We start from the raw sequence: 20,117 nt of genomic DNA, 5'->3' as shown, positions 1-20,117 counted from the left end.
GGAGAATTTGCATGGGCCCAGGTTAGGAGACTTTTACGCAATTTTGGCTCCATATAAGATCCTCCCACCGGAGTAGTCAAGGAAGTTTGCAGGGATGTGAAAGCAGAGGGGTCCAGAATGGGTTGTTGGTAGGATTGATCTCCTCAGGCTCAAGGGAACATGACAAAGCATCCGCCTTAAGATTCCATGAACCTTGGTGATAATGTAACTGGTAATTGAATCTTGAGAAAAACATAGACCATTGGGCTTGGCGTTATTCCTCAAGAGCCAGTTTGATGGCGTGTAGTTCCTGATCCCCTATGGTGTAGTTCAACTCAGCTGGAAGGAATTTTTGCGAAAACCCCCCCACAAGGATGAAGTTCCCCATCCTCAGATCTTTGTAAAAGAACAGCTCCCACCCCAGCGGTAGATGTGTCAACTTCCAAAAAAATGGTTGAGTACTGCCCGGCCGCTTGAGTGCCGACATGTGCCCACTGGTGCCGACGTGAAGGCTTGTTTAAGCTCTTGGAATGCAGCATCCGCCTCCTCAGACTAAAGAGTTGGATTGGCTCCCTTGCGAATAAGGGCAGTGATGGGTGCAGCAATGGTAGAGAAGCCTCTAATGAACTTGTGGTAATAGATAGCGAAACCGTGGAAATGCTGTATTGCTTTAAGTGAAGTTGGTTTGGTCCAATACTGGATGGCTTGTAGCTTCTCTGGATCTATGCAAATCTCAGTCCCTGAAATGATATATCCCAGGAAGAGAATGGAGAATTCCTCAAACATACATTTGACAATTTTTGCATATAAATGATTCTGTCGAAGACGAATAACCTCTTTAACTTGTAAGCGATGATCATGAAGGTTGGTAACTACCACACTTTTATAGAGCAGGTCTTGAAAGACCTCGTTGATGAAGTGTTGGAAAATGGCAGGGCATTGCAAAGACCAAAGGGCATCACCAAATACTCGTAATGCCCATCCCGAGTATTAAAGGCGGTTTTCCATTCGTCAACCTCTCGGATTCTGATGAGATTGCAAGCCCCCCTGAGGTCTAACTTGGTGAAAATAGTAACAGCTCACACCCTGTTAAACAATTCGGTGATAAGGGGTAAAGGGTATCGGTTCTTGATGGTGATACCATTGAGGGTGCAATAATCAATGCAAGGACATAACCCCCCATCATTTTTCATGATGAAGAAGAATCCTTCACCCACTGGGGATGATGAAGGCCGGATTAAACTTTTTTGAATGTTTTCCTTGATATAATCAGACATCGCGGGAGTCTCGGGGAGCGATAACGGATGGGTCCAACCTCGAAGTTGCGTTTTCCCAGGCACCAAGTCAATGACGCAATCCCATGCCCGATGTGTGGGTAAGGTATCCGTGGCTTGTTTACAGAAGACATTAGAAAAGCTTGTGGCTGTCCTACCACTACTGTAGAAGAAGAGTGAAGTGGCAAGACCGGATGTAGACAACCTTTGAAGCAAAAAGGACTCCAAAATAAGACTTGCATTGTGGACCAGTCCAACTGGGGATTGTGGAGCCGGAGCCAGGGTAGGCCTAAAACAATTGGAGTGAAGAGCTCCTCTATGCAATTTCAGAGGCACAGTGCAACAGGTGACAATAGCCACAGTGATGCAACTCCCGTCCACAGCTGTGACTGCCACCATTCAGGGTAACGTCACCATTGGAAACGGATTGGTTTTGTGACGTATTCGCAAAAAACGAGATTTATGGTAAGAACTTACCATTGTTAAATCTCTTTCTGCGAGGTATACTGGGCTCCACAAGGATTAACATTGTGTGTCGAGTAGGATCTTGATCCGAGGCACCAACAGGCTCAAAGCTTTGACTGTTCCCAAGATGCACAGCGCCGCCTCCTCTATAACCCCGCCTCCGTGCACAGGAGCTCAGTTTCATTAACCAGCCCAATGCAGTAGCAGGTACTAGAGACGACAATCGCTCGTAGCCAAATACACCACACCCACACCACAGGAGAGGGTGTCAGCGGCTATGCCACACCAACCCAAAGAAGCTAAGTGCGTCAGGTTGGGCGCCTTGTGGAGCTCAGTGTACCTCGCAGAAAGAGATTTAACAATGGTAAGTTCTTACCATAAATCTCATTTTCTGCTGCGGGGTACACTGGGCTCCACAAGGATTAAAATCGGGGGTGTCTTAAAGCAGTTCCTTATGGGAGGGGATGCACTGTAGCGGGCACAAGAACCTGGCGTCCAAAGGAAGCATCCTGGGAGGCGGAAGTATCAAAGGCATAGAACCTTATGAACGTGTTCACTGAGGACCACGTAGCCGCCTTGCACAATTGTTCAAGGGTCGCACCACGGTGGGCTGTCGAAGAAGGTCCTACCAACCGAGTAGAAGGGGCTTTAATGGTAGCAGGAGCTGGACAATCAGCCTGTACATAAGCATGTGCAATCACCATTCTAATCCATCTAGCCAGGGTCTGCTTAGAAGCAGGCCAGCCACGTTTGTGAAAACCAAACAGTACAAAAAGAGAATCAGATTTCCTAATGGAGGATGTTCTCTTCATACAGCTATGGAGAGCCCGTACCACATCCAAAGATCATTCTTGGAAAGACAACTCAGGAGAATTAAAGGCAGGAACCACAATCTACTGGTTAAGGTGGAGGGAAGACACTACCTTAGGTAAATAACCTGGTCGCATTCTAAGAACTGCCCAGTCACGGTGAAAAATCAGTTGGGGGGGACTTACAGGACAAGGCACCCAAGTCCGAGACCCTTCTAGCTGAAGCAATAGCCAGCAAAAACAGCACCTTAAGGGAAAGCCACTAAGGTCAGCAGAGGCAAGAGGTTCAAACAGAGACTCTTGCAAGGCCTCCAGAAACACCAACGGATTCCAAGGGGCCACAGGTGGTACATAAAGAGGCTGAATCCGCAACACGCCCTGAGTGAATGTATGAACATCAGGTAGGGCAGCAATCTTTCTCTGAAACCAAACCGACAAGGCAGAAATGTGAACCTTGAGGGATGCCACATGAAGGCCTAAATCCAGGCCCTGTTGTAGGAATGCCAACAGTTTGGCTGTGCTGAACTTGAAAACGTCATGATTGTGAGATGCACACCAAGTAAAGTAAGCATTCCAGACCCTATGGTAAATCCGAGCAGAAGTCGGCTTACGGGCCTTCAACATAGTTTGAATGACCGCCTCAGGAAAACCCTTGGCCCTCAGGACGGAAGCTTCAAGAGAAATGGCGTCAAAGCCAGACGGGACAAGTCCTGGTAAACACAGGGGCCCTGAATGAGGAGATCTGGTCGTTGTGGAAGTAGAAGGGGACTATCCAACGAGAGGCCCTGTAGATCGGAGAACCAGTGCCGCCTGGGCCACGCTGGAGCGACCAGAAGTAGGTTTCCTCCTTCTTGCTTGAACTTCCATATTACTCTGGGCAGGAGTGACACCGGAGAGAACACATACGGCAGCCAAAAGTTCCATGGGATTGACAGAGCACCCACGAACGCTGCTTGAGGATCCCTTGTCCTTGCTCCGAAGACCGGACCCTTGTGATTGTGTCGAGATGCCATCAGGTCCACATCTGGAAGGCCCCACTTGTCCACGACAAGTTGAAACACCTCTGGATGGAGGCTCCATTCTCCGGCGTGTACGTCCTGATGACCGAGAAAGTCCGCTTCCCAGTTTAGGACCCCCGGAATGAACACTGCGGATATGGCCGGCAGATGGTGCTCTGCCCACTGAAGAATCGGTGATACTTCCTTCATTATTATTATTATTTATTATCCTTTATTTATATGGTGCTACAAGGGTTCCGCAGCACCCAGTTACAGAGTACACAAACAAATAATCAAAACAGGAAAACAGCAACTTACAGTTGATGACAATATAGGACAAGTACAGGGTAAATAAACATAGCTACATCAGCAGATGACACTGAAATAAGTATCAGGTGGCAGAAGACTGCTGGAGTTGATGCAGTTGAAGATTATTAAAGTAAGAAAAATGATAAGCACATGAGGGAAGAGGACCCTGCTCGTGAGAGCTTACATTCTAAAGGGGAGGGGTAGACAGACAGTGGTTACACAGATGGGGTACATAGCGAGCGTGGAACAGAGGGTTAGGATGAGATTTGGCTGGGTTTGGTGAAGAAGTGGGTTTTGAGAGCTTGAAGTCTTGTAGAGAGGTGGATAGTCGGAGGGGGAGAGGTAGCCATGCTTCGAGTGCCGCCTTGATGATTGATGTACGCCACCATGGTGGCGTTGTCCGACTGTACTTGAACAGGTCAGTTCTGTATTAGATGCTGGGCCATTGTCAATGCATTGAACACTGCCTGCAGTTCCATAATATTTATCGGGAGTAGAGACTCCTCCTTGGTCCACTGACCCTGAAGAGAGTGTTGTTCCAACACCGCTCCCCAACCTCTCAGACTGGCATCTGTCGTCAGCAGGACCCAGTAGGATATCCAGAAGAGACGGCCCCTGTTCAATCGTTGGTCCTGAAGCCACCAGCTCAGTGACAGGCGGACCTCCGGAGACGAGGATATCATGTGAGATCTGATCCGGTGAGGCAGGCCGTCCCACTTTGTCAGAATTAACTTCTGCAGAGGGCGAGAATGGAATTGAGCATACTCCACCATGTCGAAAGCCGACACCATGAGACCTAGCACTTGCATTGCCAAATGTATCAACACTTGCGGACGAGATATTGAATCCTGTCCTGAAGCTTCAGGACTTTCTCCTGAGACAATAACGCTCCCAGGTGCACCATGTTCCGAGCAGGTACCAGGGAGGATTTCTTCCAGTTGATCAGCCACCCATGGGCTTTCATGAACTGGACCATCAGATCTAGATGGCACAGGAGAAGTTCTGCGGAATTTGCCAGGATTAACAAATCATCCAAGTACGGTAGGATCCTGACCCCTTGACGGCAGAGTGTAGCCGTCATGACCGCCATTACTTTGGTGAAAACTCGGGGAGCCGTTGTCAAACCAAAGGGTAACGCCCGAAATTGGTAATGAAGGTTGCCCACTGCGAACCTCAGGTACTGCTGATGAGACACTGCAATCGGAATATGCAGGTAGGCATCCTGTATGTCCAGGGAGACCATATAGTCCCCAGGCTCCAAGGCCTGAACAATAGAGCACAGAGTTTTCGTACGAAACTTGGAGTCCCGCACATACTTGTTCAAGGACTTCAGATTGAGAATGGGCCGCGAGGACCTGTTCAGCTTCGGGACTATGAACAGCGGTGAATAGTACCCCTTGCCTCTATGAGCCAGAGGCACCTGTACTACCACTCCTGTGGTCAGGAGGGAATGTACCACCGAATGCAGAGTGTTTGCCTTCGCCGGGTCCAGAGGAACATCTGTCAGGCAAAATCGATGAGGGGGATGATTCTTGAAGGGTACGGTGTAACCTCGAGCGACGACTTCCCTTACCCAGCATCGGAAGTGGTCTTCAACCATTCCTGGGGAAAACCTAGAAGTTGGCCCCCCACCCTGGGATCCCCCAGAGGAAGGCCCGCCCCGTCACGCGGCAGGCTTGTCAGTTTTGGAAGCAAGCCGACGAGCAGCCCAGGCTCGCTTCGGTCTGGGCTTGGCAGGTCTGGAAGCATGAGCTTGCTTTGGGTACACCTGACCTTTTGCTTTACCTGGAGGACGAAAGGTCAGAGGGAAAGTACTTTTAGCCTTCTGCGTGGAAAGAGCCGTACTAGGTAGGCAAGCTGTTTTAGCAGTAGCCAGATCAGCCACAATCTTATTGAGGCCTTCTCCAAAGAGAATGTCTCCCTTGAAAGGAAGCACCTCCAGGGTTTTCTTAGAATCCATATCCACCGACCAGGATCTCAACCAAAGGATACGCCTGGCCAAGACGTACGTAGTAGCAGTCTTGGTCGCCAGCACCCCGGCATCGGAGGCTACCTCCTTAAGGTACAGAGAAGCCGTGGCAATATATGAGAGACATTGTCGAGCATGCTCAGATGCGTTGGAAGGCAGTTCCGCCTCTAGCTCCTGAGCCCATGCCTCAACAGCTTCAGCAGCCCAAGTTGCTGCAATGGTTGGCCTATGCACAGCCCCTGTTAGGGTGTAAATAGCTGTCAAACAACCCTCCACACGTCTATCCGTCGGTTCCTTCAGAGAGGTGACGGTAGTTACTGGTAGAGCAGAGGAAGCTACCATGCGTGCCACATGAGAATCTACAGGCGGAGGAGTTTACCAATTTTTACATAGCTCCGCAGAGAGAGGATAGCGAGCCAGCAGTCTCTTATGCGGTGTGAATTTCATTCCCAGATTTTCCCAAGATTCCTGACGTATGTCAGCCAGGTGTTGAGAATGAGGTAAAACTTGTTTAACCACCTTCTTACGTTTAAATCTGTCCGGATTGTTAGAAACAGCCGCAGGCTCAGGTTCATCAGAGACCTGAAGAATGAGCTTGATGGCCTTAATTAAATCAGGGACATCCACCACTGACGTCCCTTCCCCATCAGAAGCATCTGAGTCAGTGTCTGTGGGGTCTGTATATGCACCATCCTCCTCAGAGGATGTGTCCGGGATAGCAGTGGATTGTGAGGAGGTAATGACCCATTTAGAAGACGTCTTAGTATTAGGTGGGCGAGAGTGAGATTTAGATTTAGTCAGTGACCGGTTCAATTGCTGTAACTGAGTGGAGATTTGATCTGCCCATGGCGGAATAACTGCAGGGACCATAAACTGCTGCATTGGCACAGGTGGTCCCACAGGGGGCACCAGTTTAGTTACAAGCGTGTTTAACAGAGTGGAAAAGGCAGAGCAAGGCGGGTCATTTGTTGCACTGGTGCTACAGACCCACTGGGGGGTAAGGAACCCCTGAACCTGAACTCTCTGCTGCCAAATATTACTCCAAAATGTCTGCAGCATCACCACCATGCAATGTAGGAGAATCCCGAGCTCCGTTGCCTCGTGTAGCTGACATAATAAGAAGCACAATATCAGGCAACCTGGTACAATTCTTAGCAGCGATATACCTAGGAAGAACTCCCAGTGTAGTGTGACTTTCCTGTCAGCACAAACCGGGAATCCAAGAGATATATTTGTGACTTTAAATCACAAAGAAAAATACACAGCAAGTATATCTTGTGAAATACCTATATTATTTAGAAAACTTGACACACTTAGCCCCTCAGGTTACAGAATATAGGAGCAGCACGCTGAGTGAAATACCCGATATGGCAGCCACGCAGCAGCTACATGCACACACACATATTTAGTCACAAGCGTACCATGCAGAAATTATACCCCATAAAACTGCACTGGACTAGCAATACAAAGTAATACTCAGTATAGCTATATATGTAAACAGTAGATATAACAAAACACAGTAGATACTGGATGTATATCACTGGGTGTTTGTACCACACAACCCTGAATGTATGCACTCTTTCTTAACTAACACTGTCCCTTGACAGATAGAATACTTAAGTGCCCTGTAAAATGCACAGCGCTGACGAGCAGGCGGCTTTACAGAGGAGGATTTGCCCCAGCAGTCCCAGGAACAGCGCAGCTCCGTGTGATGGCGGCTGACAGGGAGTGAGGGAGAGATATGCAGCTCCAGGGTGGGAACATTTACCCAAATGGCGCCCTGGGGCTGGGGGAGGGGCTACAGGTTAGGAATTATCCCCCTGCTGGCTTCCCCACTGGGCACTGCGGGCTGTATAAAACGGGGTTTTATGGAGAGAAAAACACCTACCTGTGCCCTGTGTCCCAGTGAATAGTGGAGTGGCTACCCTTTACAGTGTTCAGCGTGTGTGGCCTGCCCCCCACGGCCGTGCTGGATCGCGATAAAAGCGGGCCAAAGAGACAAGGGGTCTTCCCTTGTACCTGCGGCCACGCGATCCCGGAGGGCAGTGGCGAGTGTCTGTGACTGACAGGAAAGACACTGCAGCCTCCGCTGTAGTGACCCGGCAACCAGGGCGCGGGAGTACACAGCGCCGCTGGTGGCGTGATGGAGCTGCAGCAAACGATGTCTATTTGACATACATAAAAGCTGCAGCCCTTGAAGTCTTCAAAAGTTCTTCTTTTCTTCTGAAATAAGCTATATTATGGGCTGCAATGGCAGCCCTCCTGTTGACTGCCTGCTTTCTGCATGGCACCAACTTACAAACTGAGCTCCTGTGCACGGAGGCGGGGTTATAGAGGAGGTAGCGCTGTGCATCTTGGGAACAGTCAAAGCTTTGAGCCTGTCGGTGCCTCGGCTCAAGATCCTACTCTCCACCCGATGTTAATCCTTGTGGAGCCCAGTGTACCCCGCAGCAGAGAATGAAGTTTTCGGCAGCACCAGACTCTAATATGGCATGGAGCACTGTAGATGTCCCTTTGAACTCCAAAGTTACAGGAAGGATAGCTTCTGCGCTCTTGGTGAATACAGAATTTTCTCCTGTTATGCTTACACTCAGTTCCGTAGGTTTATAGGCAGAGCCTTGTGATGCTCACGCAATTACCCACTGCCCAGCAGTCTTTTAGCCTCCTGCAATGCTAGGCTTCTCCTATAGCAGCCGCCTTTCCAGGGTGAATTAGGTCCACAGCGTACTCAGATTCCCCCAGGTTTTATGTATGAACAAGGCGACTATCGGAGGCTGGGCAGGGATAAATGCAGTATGGTGAGACGTTCGCCAGATACAACCTTACTACTATGCTAAGGTACAGACTGAGGAGTATATAAGGAGTGCACGTGAATGCAACAATTCACATGTTGGAATATAATCTTGACACAATCAATATGTACATGCAACAATGCACAGGGTGTTATTAGCAATGAGACTGTATATACAAATGATTTGTAAATGCAACAATCCATAGGATGTAATAAGCAACTTAAATATTAATGCAACAATGCACAAGGTGGATACAATAAAGAAATGTAGGCAAAGACAGTGCCTGTGTGGAAATTCCACACCAAAACCTGAATACAAGGAGCTGTATCTGATCAGGAAAGCAGTCAGACACGGTCTCAGAATCACAGGCTGACAGGATATTCACAGGCTGACAGGTTCTCACTAAGAGCATGAACTGTCTCCAGCGATTTGGGAGAGAACAGGAAGGGAATATAAATGGTGTTTGCACCATTCAGAATGCTGTAGTCTAATTAACAAAACTCTATGCAGCTACCCTGCTGCACGTACATCATACCCTAAGCAACAGGGAACGCAGTCTGCCTCTGGTGTCCCCATTGCTAGAAGTCCGGCAGCTCCCAGCGCCAGGTGTCCACCTGTTTCTAGGCACTGGGTGGGGACCAGGAGGCATTGTGCCCGGCATGAGCCTGTTGCTAGGCACCGCGGTGGGGATCAGTGGGAAACGCGGCGTCCCAGTTCCCAGGCAACAGCTGGGATGCGCATCTCCTGCTGTAGCTGCTGTTGACACTAACTTGACCTCTCTCACACAAGAGAGGAGCAGGAGTTTTCCAGAAGGAAGGGACAAGATGTGATCAGATAGTCAGAGGAGCCACAATAAGGCAGAGATTGTCTTTACGGAGTTTGAGATGTTCCATGGGTAATAACCGTGACCGATTGATTTGCATTGGCTCTTCAGCTGTTTAAGTTGGGGATGGAGGACGAGTCGGCAGATGAAACATGGCTCGAGTTAGCTTGTTTCTCTCCAGTTGACGCTCTTGACAGCGCAGGCCAACCTTGTTGCAGAGCGAAATTAGTTGATCCAAGGTCTCAGATCTATCTCAAGTCACAAATTCATCCTTGATCTACTCAGCAAGGCCCTTCCAGAAAGCCGACTTCAGCCCGTCCTCGTTCCAGTTTAATTCAACAGCAAGGGTCTTAGACTGAATTACATACTGGCCTATCATCCTCCATCCTCGATGAAAGCGTAGGATATCAATTGAAGCTGGTTCTCCCAGGTTTATCAATTTTTTTCGAAAAGCAAAAACAAAATTATCTTAATTTGACAGAAGATGGTCAGACTTCTCCCACAATGGAGATGCCCACTCAAGCGCCGTCCCTGACAGCAGAGAGATGACAAAAGCATCTCAAGACCGGGCTGTGGTAAAGCAGGTTGGCTGCAGCTCAAAGTGAATTTTGGATTGGTTCAGCAAACCATGCAAAAAGTTTGGGGTTCCCATCAATCTTTCTAGTGAGAGCCAAGTGAATTGAGGGGGCAGTGGAGGAAACAGAAGCCGTAGCTTGTACTGACGTAGCGGGAGTAGCAGTGGTCACGGCCGAAGCCCGGGACAGTAAGTTCTGGATAGCATCCAACCAGGACAAGAGACCTTGAATGAACTGCACCAGATGCTGTTGAGATTTCTCCTGCTGATCCAGACCATTGGTGTTCTTCACCAGGAAATTCCGCGAGAAACTTTGGGCTTCGCTGCACCCAGTGAGCCGGCCACGGCCCCCTGCCTGGGTTACCAGGTCTAGATGTTCAGGAAAGGTTTGGTTTTAGGCTGGTGTTTTGACCATCTGAAACTGGACTGGAATGCTGACCAAGCTGGCACCGGAATGATGACACTGGATCCGAACTGGAGTGTAACCAGACTCAAACTGGGCTGGAGTGCAACCAGACTGGAGTGTAACCAGAGTGGAGGTGGAGTGGAACTGGACTGGAGCATAACTGAACTGGATGGAACCGGACTGGAGCATAACTGGACTGGAACTAGACTGACTGGAGTGTAACCGGACATGAGCTGGACTGAAGTGGAGCCAGACTGGGGTTTTGGAGTAAAGCTTGTATTGCAGAGTTTCCGCAGTGGTACTCAGAACCGAGGCCATAATCTCACTAAGGTAGCACAGCTACAATGCTCACACTGCTGTGTGACTATGAAACTGAAACCAGAGTCCTGTGAAGCAGGATGCTTTATACCCTTAAGTCGATTGGCTGCAGGAATCAGCTGACTCACAACCTGACCGGGATTGGGCTGATCCAGGTTACCTGAAGCAAGATGGTGCCATCCACAGGCACATATCCCGACAACCAGAGACACGGGGAATATCGTAGCAGCAAGACACAGTCTCCCCTCTGCCCTACTCTGGGAAAAGTGCCGCGGCCGAACAGAGCGTTCGCCGCCGGGAAGATTGTGTCCGCACAGTTGGCCAGACAGGTAAAGCTGAGGCCTAGTCTGGGACTCGCTTGTAGCTGTGATAGGTACAGGGCACACCCTGGGTGACAGATAACGGACCCAGGGAGAGATTATCAAACCTTCGGAAGATATAAAGTTAAAAAAGTTGCCCGTAGCAATCAATCAGATTCTGTCATTGTACAGACTGTGCTAGATAAATAATAACTAGAAGCTGGTAGCATCTCTACCCCAGCCAATGTGGTGTGACTCCGTTAGTGTAACCACGATTCCCTGTCACAAATTTGTAATCATAAATGTTGGGAGGCATGAAGTACTGTAGGTATGCTCAGTTTGTCTAACTACACTTCAAAATATGAATAGGTAAATATAAGCTTCTCTAGCCCAGTAATCTAAAATCGAAAACTGTATTTGTTGTATTGTTTTCATAGCATTCAGAAAGGTTAAGAGTGGTAAATGGCAGCACAATACAAATAAAGGCTAATAATAATAATAATAAAACATTAATCTAAAAAAAAACTAAGGGTGAATTCAGTTAGCCACGGTAATTTTCCGCGGGCTAATCGATCCCCTGGAGCATAAAATTAGCCGGAAGTGCGGCTGCTGGCAGCTATTATATGGGATTTTATTATTTTGGGACCTTAGTAGGCTCCAAAACACATCCCCAATAGAAGGCATTTTTTTTGCAAATCCAGCAGCAGAAACACATAGGTGTGTGAACTTATCACGAATTCTATGTGCCTGAAAATGTATATTTTTTCGGGCACAAAAAACAGGGGCTAATAGAATAGCCTGAAAAAAAATTGTGAAATAATAAATAAAAATAAAAAAACCGCGAAAACTAGATTATAGCAACCCTGATATGCAGAAGTTTGATCTGTATAAAATAACAGTATGTTCAGTTTGTGGATAAAAAAGATTGTAATACGTACTAAAATAGGATTTTAATTACATACTAGTAAATCCTTTTCTTGTAGTCCGTAGAGGATGCTGGTGTCCACATTAGTACCATGGGGTATAGACAGGTCCACTAGGAGCCACTGGCACTTTAAGCGTTTGAGAGTGTGTGCTGGCTCCTCCCTCTATGCCCCTCCTACCAGACTCAGTCTAGAAGCTGTACCCGAGGAGACGGACAACTTTGAGAGAAGGATTTTACACAGATAGTGGCGAGATTCACACCAGCTCACACACAAGGCAAACCAAGCTAACTAGCTTGAAACATCAGAAACGGCTGAACAAGATTACTTACCAAGTAACAAAACAGTACGTAACCAAGAACTAAGCAGTACTGAACTAAGTAACCACTGCAGGATCGCAAAGCACTTGGCGGGCGCCCAGCATCCTCTACGGACTACGAGAAAAGGATTTACCAGTAGGTAATTAAAATCCTATTTTCTCTTACGTCCTAGAGGATGCTGGGGTCCACATTAATACCATAGGGATGTACCAAAGCTCCCAGAATGGGAGGGAGAGCGCGAAGGCTCATGCAGAACTGATTGACCAAACTTTAAGTCCTCAGAGGCCAAAGTATCGAACCTGTAAAACTTTGCAAACGTTTTTCGACCCAGACCGAGTAGCTGCACGGCAAAGCTGTAAAGCCGAGACACCCCGGGCAGCCGCCCAGGAAGAACACACCTTACGAGTAGAGTGGGCCTTAACAGACGTAGGACACGGCAATCCTGCCATAGAATAAGCATGCTGGATAGTGAACCTAATCCAGTGAGAGATCGTCTGCTTAGAAGCAGGACACCCAAGTTTCTTGGGATCATACAGGACACACAAAGAGTCCGATTATCTGTGACAAGTGGCCCTCTTCACATAGATTTTCAGAGCCCTTACAAAATCCAAGGACTTTGATGAAATTGAGGAGTCAGTAGCAACTGGCACCACAATAAGTTGGTTGATATGAAATGCCGACACAACCTTCGGAAGGAACTGCTGACGTGTCCAGAGCTCAGCTCTATCTTCATGGAAGATCAAGTAGGGGCTCTTACAAGACAAAGCCCCCAACTCCAAGACATACCTAGCAGAAGCTCAGGCCAACAAAGTAACCGCCTTCCATGTGAGAAACTTGACTCGAACCAATCCGATTGGAGGAACTGTAACACCACGTTAAGATCCCAGGGTGCCGTAGGCGGCACAAAGGGAGGCTGGATGTGCAGAACCCCTTTCAGAAAAGTCTGAATCTCAGGGAGGGAAGCCAACTGTTTCTGGAAGAAAATGGATAGGGCCGGAATCTGGACCTGTACGGATCCCAACCTAAGGCCCATATCCTCACCTGCTTGCAGGAAGAGGAGAAACCGTCCCAGCTGAAACTCCACCGCAGGAAACTTCTTGGACTCACCCCAATATACATATTTTTTCCAAATATGATAGTAATGTTTAGACGTTACTCCTATCCTAGCCTGTATCAGGGTAGGAATAATTTTGTTCGGAATGACCTTCCGAGCTAATATCTGGCGTTCAACCTCCAGGCTGTCAAACGTAGCCGCGGTAAGTATTGATAAGCGAACGGCCCCTGCTGCAGCTCCGAAGAGGAAGAAGCCTCGGCTCTGCTAGAGGTAGTTCCAGAAGATCTGCGTACTAAGCCCTTCTTGGCCAGTCCGGAGCAATGAGGATCACCTGAACACTTGTTCTCCTTATGAGTTTTAGAACTCTTGGAATGAGTGGAAGTGGAGGAAACACGTACACCGACTGTAACAGCCATGGAGTCTCTAGGGCGTCCACCGCCACGGCTTGCAGGTCCCTCGACCTGGAACAATACAGCCGAAGCTTCTTGTTGATACGAGAGGCCATCATGTCTATTTGAGGTACACACCAAAGATCTGTTACCGCCATGAACACCTCCGGATGGAGTCCCCACTCTCCTGGATGGAGATCGTGTCTGCTGAGAAAGTCCTCTTCCCAGTTGTCTACTCCCGGAATGAAGATTGCTGACAGCGCCAACACAAGTTTTTCTGCCCAGATGATGATTCTGGTTACCTCTGACATTGCAGCTCTGCTCTTCGTTTCGCCCTGTCGGTTTATGTAAGCCACTGTCGTTACATTGTCCGACTGCACTTGAATGGCTCGATCTCGCAGGAGATGAGCCGCTTGGAGAAGACCGTTGTAGACGGCTCTTAGTTCCAGAATGTTTATTAGTAAGCTGGATACCAGGCTTGACCACCTTCCTTGGAAGGTTTTCCCTTGAGTGACTGCGCCCCAGCCCCGGAGACTTGCATCCATGGTTAGAAGGATCCAGTCCTGAATCCCAAACCTGCCACTCCCTCCAGAAGGTGAGGTAGTTGTGGCCACCAGAGGAGTGAAATCCTGGCTTTTGGCAACAGACGTATTCTCTTGTGCAAGTGTAGACGAGATCCTGACCACTTGTCCAGGAGATCCAGTTGGAAGGACCGAGCATGAAACCTTCCGTACTGTAGAGCCTTGTAAGAGGCCACCCTCTTTCCCAGAACGCAAATGCACTGATGAACCGAAACACAGGCTGACTTCAGGACCTCCCGGACCATTGTTTGTATCACCAACGCTTTTTCCCTCGGAAGACACACCCTCTGCACTTCTGTGTCGAAGATCATTCCCAGAAAAGACAACCTCTTGGTCGGCTCCAAATGTGATTTTGGAAAAATCAGGATCCAACCGTGTTCCCTGAGCATATGAGTCATGAGAACAATGGACTGCAACAACCTCTCCCTGGACACAGCAGATCATCCAGATATGGGATTATGTTCACCCCCTGTATGCAGAGGAGAAACATCATCTTTGTCATCACCCTGGTGAACACCCTCGGTGCTGTGGAGAGGCCGAATGATAGTGCCCCAAATCGGAAAGTGGAGGTAAGCATCATTGATATCCAGGGATTTTAGAAACTCTCCAAACCTCCAGACATGAAATCACTGTTCTGAGAGACTCCATTTTGAATATCTAAATTGGTCTGACCGAACCATCCAGTTTCGGTACCACAAAAAGGTTTGAATAATAACCCTTGTTTTGCAAATGAGGTGGAACTGGGACAATGACCTGTGATTTCCCCCAATTTTAGGATGGCTTCCTGTAGGATAGCCCTGTTTGTCAGCAAATCTGGCAAGCCTGATTTGAAGAATCAGTGAGGCAGGAGTTCTTTAAACTCCAGTCTGTACCCCTGGGACACAATATCCTGTACCCAGGGATCCAGGCCGGATGACACCCAGACGTTGCTGAAACGTCTGAGTCTCGCACCCACCAGCCCGTCCTCCAGGCTTTGAGGTCCATCGTCATGTTGAGGATTTTGAGGAACCAGCAGCATGTGTCTTGTCCTGGGAACCTGCGGGTGCAGGCTTTTTGTATTTTGTCTGAACACCTCTAAAGGAAGTGGTAGAAGGCTTGGACTTTTTTATTTTTTACAATTTTTTTTAGCGGTCCGAAAGGACTGCTGCACAGCTGAAGAAACGGTTTCTTCGTAGAAGGAGTAGCAGAGGGAAGGAAAGGTGACTTACCCGCGGTTGCCGTGGAAATCCACGCATTCAACGCTTCCCCAAATAGAGTATGACCTGTGTAGGGTAGGTTCTCCACACTTCTCCTGGATTCCGCATCTGCAGACCATTGGCGTAGCTGATACCAACATGGAGGATATCCGTGCAGTCAGCGTACCCAGGTCTTTCATGGATTCCACCATGAACCCCGCAGAATCCTGTATGTAACGTAAAAACAATGTCACTTTTATCCATTGCATCCAAATCCCCTAGTAATGTGCCTGGCCACTTTACTATGGCTTTAGAAATCCATGCACAGGCAATAGTGGGCCTTAAGGCCACTCCTAAAGCAGTGTATATGGATTTGAGCGTAGTGTCAATCTTACGATCAGCCGGATCTTTCAACACGGTAGAACCAGGGACAGGTAAAACCACCCTCTTAGACAGTCTGGAGACAGATGTGTTAACAATTGGTGGGCTTTCCCATTTTTTTCTATCTTCCTCAGGAAAGGGAAAAGCAACCAGAACCGTTTTTGGGATCTGGAATTTTTTCTCCAGGTTTTCCCAGGAAATTTCAAATATAGCGTTTAATTCTTTAGACGCGGGACAGGTTAGCGGGCTTTCTTATTATCAGTGAAGTAAGCCTCCTCAACCTGTTCAGGTGTAGTATCATAAATGTTTAACACATCTCTAATGGCCTCAATCATGAGCTGCACCCCCTTTGCAAGGGATGCCGCCCCCCTCAGCACATCCCCATCACCATCTGCAGTATCAGAATCGGTATCCATGTCATCTTGCATAATTTGGTCAAGTGCATGTTTCCGTGGGAACATGCTAGGGGGTTTTGCAGGAATAGGGACAGAGGGGGTCAATCCGAGTTTATCGTAGCTTTACACAGACTTTACACAGCCTCCCCCTCCCTTCTACAACGTCCTGGTACTGTACAAGATAGCTGGAGTTGACTTGGAGGAACAGCTCATCCTGTCAGCGCTTCTGCAGGCAGGAAGATGGCGCTGAACGCTGCTGGGTCAACTCTGAGGAGAAGCTCCGCCCCCTTACATGGCACTGTCTTCCCGCTCTTCTGAAGATTATACTGGCCTGAGGAATTGTGCTGGCAGCGATCCTGGGACCCTGACAGGCTTGGAGGTCAGTGTAGGGTGTAGGCGCTGGCTCAGGGCGCTCCTCACAGCGCCGCACTATGTACCGCTGAGCCCCGAGCGCAGTTAGTACTGCGCTCCATACCCTGTTGCCGCCATCTTCACACCAGCTCCCCGCTTGCTAGGGGGGCCGATGACTAACTCACCACTGATCTTCTGGCTCTGTAAGGGGGTGGCGGCATGCTGCTGGGGTGAGCGATCCCTTGTGGCGGGGAACGGGCGAACCCCTCTGGAGCTCAGTGTCCTGTCAGCGGAGATAGTGGCTCAGACCCTGTAGGGCGGACACTACTCCGTCCCTTAGTCCCACAAAGCAGGGAGACTGTTGCCAACAGCCTCCCTGTAAAATAATAAACTCTAAAAAAAACTTTTACCAGCGAAACTCTGTAGAGCTCCCCTAGCTGTGACCGGTTCCTCCGGGCACATTTTCTAAACTGAGTCTGGTAGGAGGGGCATAGTGGGAGGAGCCAGCCCACACTCTCAAACTCTTAAAGTGCCAGTGGCTCCTAGTGGACTCGTCTATACCCCATGATACTAATGTGGACCCCAGCATCCTCTAGGACGTAAGACAAATATTATTTCACTATAACTTTCTATATACTGTAGTTCGTTGTTCACTGTGTACTTGTAAGCATACTGTACTCCACAACAATCCTGATTTAGGTGGGACAGACCTCATTTTTTGGGACTGTCCTGTTGTCCATGAATACAGACTTTTGTCCTTTTTTAAAAAATGTGCGCTGCCTTGAAGGGGGTGTTAGTAGAGGAAAAGGACCCCAAGGAAGATGTGTCATGCCTCCATGTAAAGTAAGTATGGGACATATAAAATGTGAGTGGGTAGTGGGGAAATCGCGCTCCACCAGTTGGGGTAGTATTTGTTTTACTTATCAGACTTTCATGTCTTTTATAGATTAGGAGGAATCCAGAGTATCCGTGAACAGAATGAGAAAAAGGGTTCTATTGGGCGCAGATACTGTATACTGGAAGGTCTAAAATTTAGAACTTCATAAATGAATCATAACTGTACAGACATAACATCACACTAAGACGTCCGTCACTGAAAAATATTCATGCTATTTGGCACAATAAATCTCAGTGAAGAGAGTCACTGAATATCTCCACTGTAGTAAACTCCTTTTGCTATTTGAAAAAGAATGAATCTGAAATAAAAAGCTATATTTACCCAATTGCATTTCTTTCCAACAGCCTCTGTACTGGAATAGTTAATTTTCCAAGAAACCTTTTGATGATAGGGCGACTTTTGGCAAATTTATCTTTTATTTCAACTTCCAAAACATCCGTGAGTAGAGCAACAAAGGAATAGTTCTAAAACACAAAAATAAGGTAGTTAGGCTATACACAGTTAACACTGTTTTTACAGTATGACTGCAAGTGTTAGCCTTTGGTGTATTTGTTTATATGAAACAGTGCCAGGACAGTACAGAAAGAGGTGAACTTAAGACGTGACAACGTACAAGATTATCATTTCTACTGAAACTGTGATTTATTGCCTACTTTTGGATCTCCACACTAGGAGATCCAAGAAGTGCAAAATGTTAGTGAATATTAACAACTCTTTTCTCCACTGCGCAAAACGAACCCCCCCCCCCCACACACACACACACACACTTCTCTTCCCCTGTAATAGTGCCCCCCTTGTCATTTTGACCTGTATGTGCTGTTTTAATACTTCTGATTGAAAATATAGGGTCTAATTCAGACCTGATCGCTCACTAGGTTTTTTTTGCACTGCTGTGAGCAGATAGTCACCGCCCATTGGGGAGTGTATTTTTGCTTTGCAAGTGACAACCCGCGCTACAAATGCTTGGACATGCCTGCATTTTTCCAACCACTCCCTGAAAACAGTCAGTTGCCACCCACAAACACCTTCTTCCTGTCAATCTCCTTGCGATCGGCTGTGCGAATGGATTCTTCGTAAAACTCATCGCACAGCAACAATCCGCTTTGTACCCGTTCGACGTGCCTGCGCATTGCGGTGCAAACGCATGCGCAGTTCTGACCTGATCGCAGCGGAAAAACCTAGCGTGCGATCAGGTCTGAATGTCACCCATAGTGTGTAGAGATGCAGTTAGCAGTATTTAAAGTTGTGCAAATGCCACAACTTTTGATTAGACACCTGTCATTGTACCACTGCTTTTATGTGTAACGTACAGTATTAGACACTTCCTTGACTTACGTTTTTACTATGTACTGTACTACCGTTATCAGAACACTACAATTATCAACAGACATTATACTTATATTACGACTACATGCTACTGTTATTATGGATTTTCAGCAGTTATCTCTTGGTATCTTTCAATGTACTTACATTATTATGTGTTATGTATCACATGCTTTTGATACTTGTTTAAAAGTTACTATGGGGGTCATTCTGACCTGATTGCACGCTGCCGTTCATCGCAGCGCAGCGATCATATCAGAAGTTCCGCAGTGCGCCGGCGCATGGCCGACAGCAGACGGCTGTCATTGCCTAGCGATTGCCTTTGCCTGATTGACAGGCAGAGGCGTTCGCTGAGCAGGAGGGAGCGGCGTTTGGCCGCCGTTTTGTGGGCGCGGTCCGGCCACTACAGCCGTGGACGGACTGTGCGGGGGGTGGGCCGCAGCGGCTGTGTGACGTCACACGCAGCCGCTGCGACCCGGGCAGTGCAGAGTAGCTCCCAGCCAGCATGCAAAAACTGCGCTGGGAGCTACTCCTGAAGTACAAAAGCATCGCTGCTGTGCAATGTTTCTGTACTTCTGCGGGGAGGGGGGGGGGGGATCAGGACTGACATGCGGGGCGGACTAGCCCTGTGCTGGGCATCCCCCCACATGTCAGTGTGCCTGATCGTAGCCCTGCAGCTACGATCAGGTCTGAATTAGGCCCAATGTCAGATCTTTTTAAACATTAAAAAAAAGGATTTTTTATATGTAAAATAATTTCATTAGTTCTTGAAAAAAACTATGGTAGAATTTAAGAAAAAAAAAACCTAGCGCCTCAATTTGATCACTGATTCTGCATTAGGTCATTAAATGAACACAAACTGTAAATACATCACAAATGACAAAAGCAAAATACCTTGAGCACTACCAGAAAAACAAACAAAAAAAACCAAAGGGCCCTACACACTTGAAGATCTAACTGAACGAGATGAACGTTCTCATTCAGGACTCATTCATATAGTTCAGTGTGTAGGCCCCAACGATGAACAATGCGTGACCCCGCACTTGTTCATCATTGGTGCCGGGTTGCTTCTCGCCCATATTAGCATGCACTGCTATGGAGCCAGGTGACGGGAGGAATGAAGAAACTTCACTCACCGCCGTTGGGCAGCTTGGCGGCGTATCGGCGAGTGTGTAGGGGTCATGACTTTTCTTATTCTTTCATATGAATTTGTAATATGCATTTGTATTCAGTAATTTCATAATTTTTTTTCCTACTGTGCACCCAAATATCAGACACATCTATAGCTACACTGACTGAGAAGTATTTTTCG

At 47.9% G+C, this 20,117-nt stretch overlaps 1 protein-coding gene across 7 annotated transcripts in view; it reads right to left on the bottom strand.

Moving 5' to 3' along the window:
* Positions 1–20,117, bottom strand: part of HECW2 (HECT, C2 and WW domain containing E3 ubiquitin protein ligase 2) — a 1,325,610-nt gene that overhangs the window by 311,421 nt on the left and 994,072 nt on the right. For all 7 annotated transcript variants that reach the window (XM_063934135.1, XM_063934134.1, XM_063934138.1 and 4 more), the window contains one exon: positions 17,804–17,946. In XM_063934135.1, the coding sequence (XP_063790205.1) occupies positions 17,804–17,946 (143 nt within the window). The remainder of the gene's footprint in view (positions 1–17,803; positions 17,947–20,117) is intronic.

This window comes from Pseudophryne corroboree, chromosome 7 (genome assembly GCF_028390025.1).
Source record: "Pseudophryne corroboree isolate aPseCor3 chromosome 7, aPseCor3.hap2, whole genome shotgun sequence".
Classification (NCBI taxonomy): Eukaryota; Metazoa; Chordata; class Amphibia; order Anura; family Myobatrachidae; genus Pseudophryne; species Pseudophryne corroboree.
Note: the sequence above shows the minus strand (reverse complement) of the source record. Positions and strands in the feature narration are given on the sequence as shown.